The sequence below is a fragment of the Myotis brandtii genome, unplaced genomic scaffold (assembly GCF_000412655.1).
Source record: "Myotis brandtii unplaced genomic scaffold, ASM41265v1 scaffold915, whole genome shotgun sequence".
NCBI classification, from domain to species: domain Eukaryota; kingdom Metazoa; phylum Chordata; class Mammalia; order Chiroptera; family Vespertilionidae; genus Myotis; species Myotis brandtii.
In genome coordinates this window covers 2826642-2829727 of record NW_005371769.1, presented here as the reverse complement: position 1 = coordinate 2829727, position 3086 = coordinate 2826642, and the positions used below count along the sequence as shown (strand labels likewise).

General features: G+C 45.9%; 1 protein-coding gene across 1 annotated transcript; it reads right to left on the bottom strand.

Moving 5' to 3' along the window:
• Positions 1-991: 991 nt before the first annotated feature.
• Positions 992-3086, bottom strand: LOC102240826 (protein phosphatase 1 regulatory subunit 3D; the record flags this gene model as incomplete). The annotated part of the gene is made up of 1 exon (XM_005885623.2): positions 992-3086. A coding segment is annotated over one exon (591 nt), but the record flags the coding sequence as incomplete, so codon positions are not given.

Here is a 3086-nt window from a genome sequence, read left to right as displayed (position 1 = left end):
GGTTCTGGGGTAAGTTGAGAACCACTGGTTGAGAACCACTGCCCTAGAGCTTTCTTCATATGTGACTTGGCACAAAAGATTGTATTTCAGTTTCTCAAAGACATGCACAACTGTGCTACGGAAACAGGTACTAGCATACAATTAAAAAAAATTTTTTTTTTTGAAGGCACTAAGTTTGACTATTTAGGTAAGAATAAGACTTAACCATGAACTTTTTTAAACAATCAAGAAGTTTCTAACACATGTTTCTGCAATGAGACTACAAGAAAAACACATTCCAGCTAACAATTTGTGCACATACAATTTAATTTTAGGTTTGGGTGAAATCACTTCAAATGATAGACATTAAAATATATTTGGGGAGACAACCCAACAATTGCACAACCCACTACAAAATGTTAACATTTAAGCAATATAACTGTGTTTTAAGGTCTGAAAGTTCTCATTAAGCTGAACTTTATCAACTAGGCAAGTACATTTAAGTTTTTTAAAGGCACATTGAGGTTCTTTTAATACTGAAGACATAATATTTACTTTATACTCCATGACTAGAACCTTTTGGCAAGTAACTTTTACATGGATTATAAGATTCTCTACATGCTTTTATACAATACATTTGGCAGCTCTAACCTTCGTACATGAATACTCTGGATAATTTCTTGCAATCTGGGTTGGGGCCAAGGACATAGCAGCCAGGGCCCTTGCAGGCGTGCTGACCTAATTGGACAGTTTGTTAAACAACAGGAAATGCAACCAGGCTTCTCTCTCTCTTGCAAGTCAATGAAGTGAAAAATGCTAGTAGCCAAAGCTTATTCAACTTAATCACAATATTTTAAATCAAAATTCAGTGTTCTTAAATCAGAAAGTACTCCCTCTAGATCTTTCTTCTTGGAATTTTAAAAACACAAAAGTTGCCATTGTAAAAAACAAACTGGTTAAAAGGCAAAACTCGCCCTTTACATACTGATTTAACAAATGTCAACAAGCATTAAAAAATTCAGAGTTAATTCATTGGTGACAGCTGTCACAATTTACCTCAGAGGTTTCAACTGTGTCATAATTAAACTCCACAAGTTGGAGGCCTTGTCTACCCTGGCTGGGTTTTCACACTTCAGAGCTAGCACCTGTTGTCAGAAAGCCATCACTCAGCACCAAAAGACATCACCAGCCCCTTGCTGGGAGTTTTACTAGTAAGTCATTGTGGCACTCTGCAGGGGACAATGGCCTTGACTTCTTGGTTGGAGATATTTTAAAAAGAAAAGAAAAGAAAAAAAAGAAAGAAGGAAAGAAAAGCATTTAACATTTTAAAACTGGGAAACAAGTCCCAACAATGTTAGAAACTCTCTGATCTGAAGGCACAAAGAATTAAGTTGGCAGGTAGCTGATAAAACCAGGTACATATAAATAAATATAATTTAAAATAAAACCTGGGCATATATAAATACAATTTAAAACAATTATAAAGTATAAATATTTGTGAATTATTTTTCCTCCAGTGCTCTGGCTATTGCTGAATAAACTTTCTAATTCCACTTGGCATCCTCACTTCTGAAAGATGACTGCTGGAATCGTCTGACGCTTAAGAAGACAAAGAGTCATCTTGATCATCAAAAAGGTAATTGAAAAGGGTGTTGTGCCTGAAATTTTTAATAACTTAAGGCAGAGTTTCTTATCCTGTTTAGGTAGTTTCAAGCCTAAACAGAATTGCCTGATAACATGCAGATACGTAATTATCAAATAGGTGCAAGAGAAGTGCGAGATGTGAGAAGAGACACTAAGGCTGGTCTGCTAACATTTTAAGCTTTTCCTCGTTCTCAGCTGTGATGTAGGAGACACAGCCTCACCAGGGCAGCCTGGATTCCCAGGAACAGTTGTGATGACTGATAGGCATACACTGCTTGCCTATTAATAGTTTTCCACGGTGAGAAGTCCACAAACATTGGCAAGCTCGGGTTTTCCTTGCCCCAGGGCAGGAATGCCTCAAGAAACCATGATGGGGGTCACACTGGGGCACAAATACACACACTGGTTTCTCTTTTAGCTTATTAAATCCAGAATGCTCCCGGGAAGGCAACCACTAGGGATCAAAGGTCCCAGCATCACAATAATAAATAACACCTATGTTTACAGAGACCCAATCAGGACACATGCAAAAGCAATCAGGCCTTCCTAGCGGGAGGATGCAGGCCTTTCCCAGAAACCCAGTCAGAACCTCTCAGAGAGCCCAGCACTCCTGCACCTACCCACCCGCACGTCCCCAGCATGGTACACGCTAGGCCTCTGGCCACCGGAGGCTACATTTTACAGCTGACACAGACGTTTCAAGTAGATGGCAGGATGGCCACTGCCAGGGGTCCTTGCAGCAGGACGTGAGGTCAGACTTAGGTGTGGGGACGGAGGGCAGGGAAGGGCAGCTGCCTCTTCTGTGAGCGCCCAGCTACGAAGTGACCGCAGGTTGGCTTGAGAGCAGGAGCGCCAGGTCCCTGGCCCGAGGCTCAGATGAAGTGGATCCAGCTCTCCTCGCACTCCCCTCGGGGCATGTGCAGCTCGTGGTTGCGGCAGGTGAGGCTGTAGTCGCGACCATCGTTGTTGTCCCAATACTCAGCGCCGGCCACGCGGTAGCGCACTGCGAAGTGCACGCGGGAGCCTCGCGCCAGCAGGAAGGGTGGCACTGGGAAGCCAAAGGCGAAGACGTCCTCAGTGCCCTCAGAACCCGCGGGGCCCCGCCACCTGGCCACTGCCTCGTGGGTGCTGCGCCAGTCGGAAAAGGTGTAGCGCACCGCCACCTGCTTCTCGAAGGCCACGTTGCGCACGCGCACGGTGCCGCTGATGCCCAGGTCCGAGCAGGTAACCCGCTCCAGGCACACGAGCTGCCGCCCCACGCGCTCACCGAAGTCGGCTGCCTCGATGGGCGGCAGGAAGTCAGGCACCAGACACTGCAGGGTGAACTCCAGGTCCTGGCGGCTGCAGCACAGGTCCGAGTTGATGGCGAGCCGCGACAGCACATGCAGGGGCACCGAGGGGTCGTCGCCCGCGTTGAACACCTTGACCTGCGTCAGCTCCAGGCCCAGTGCGTCCGCGAAGCG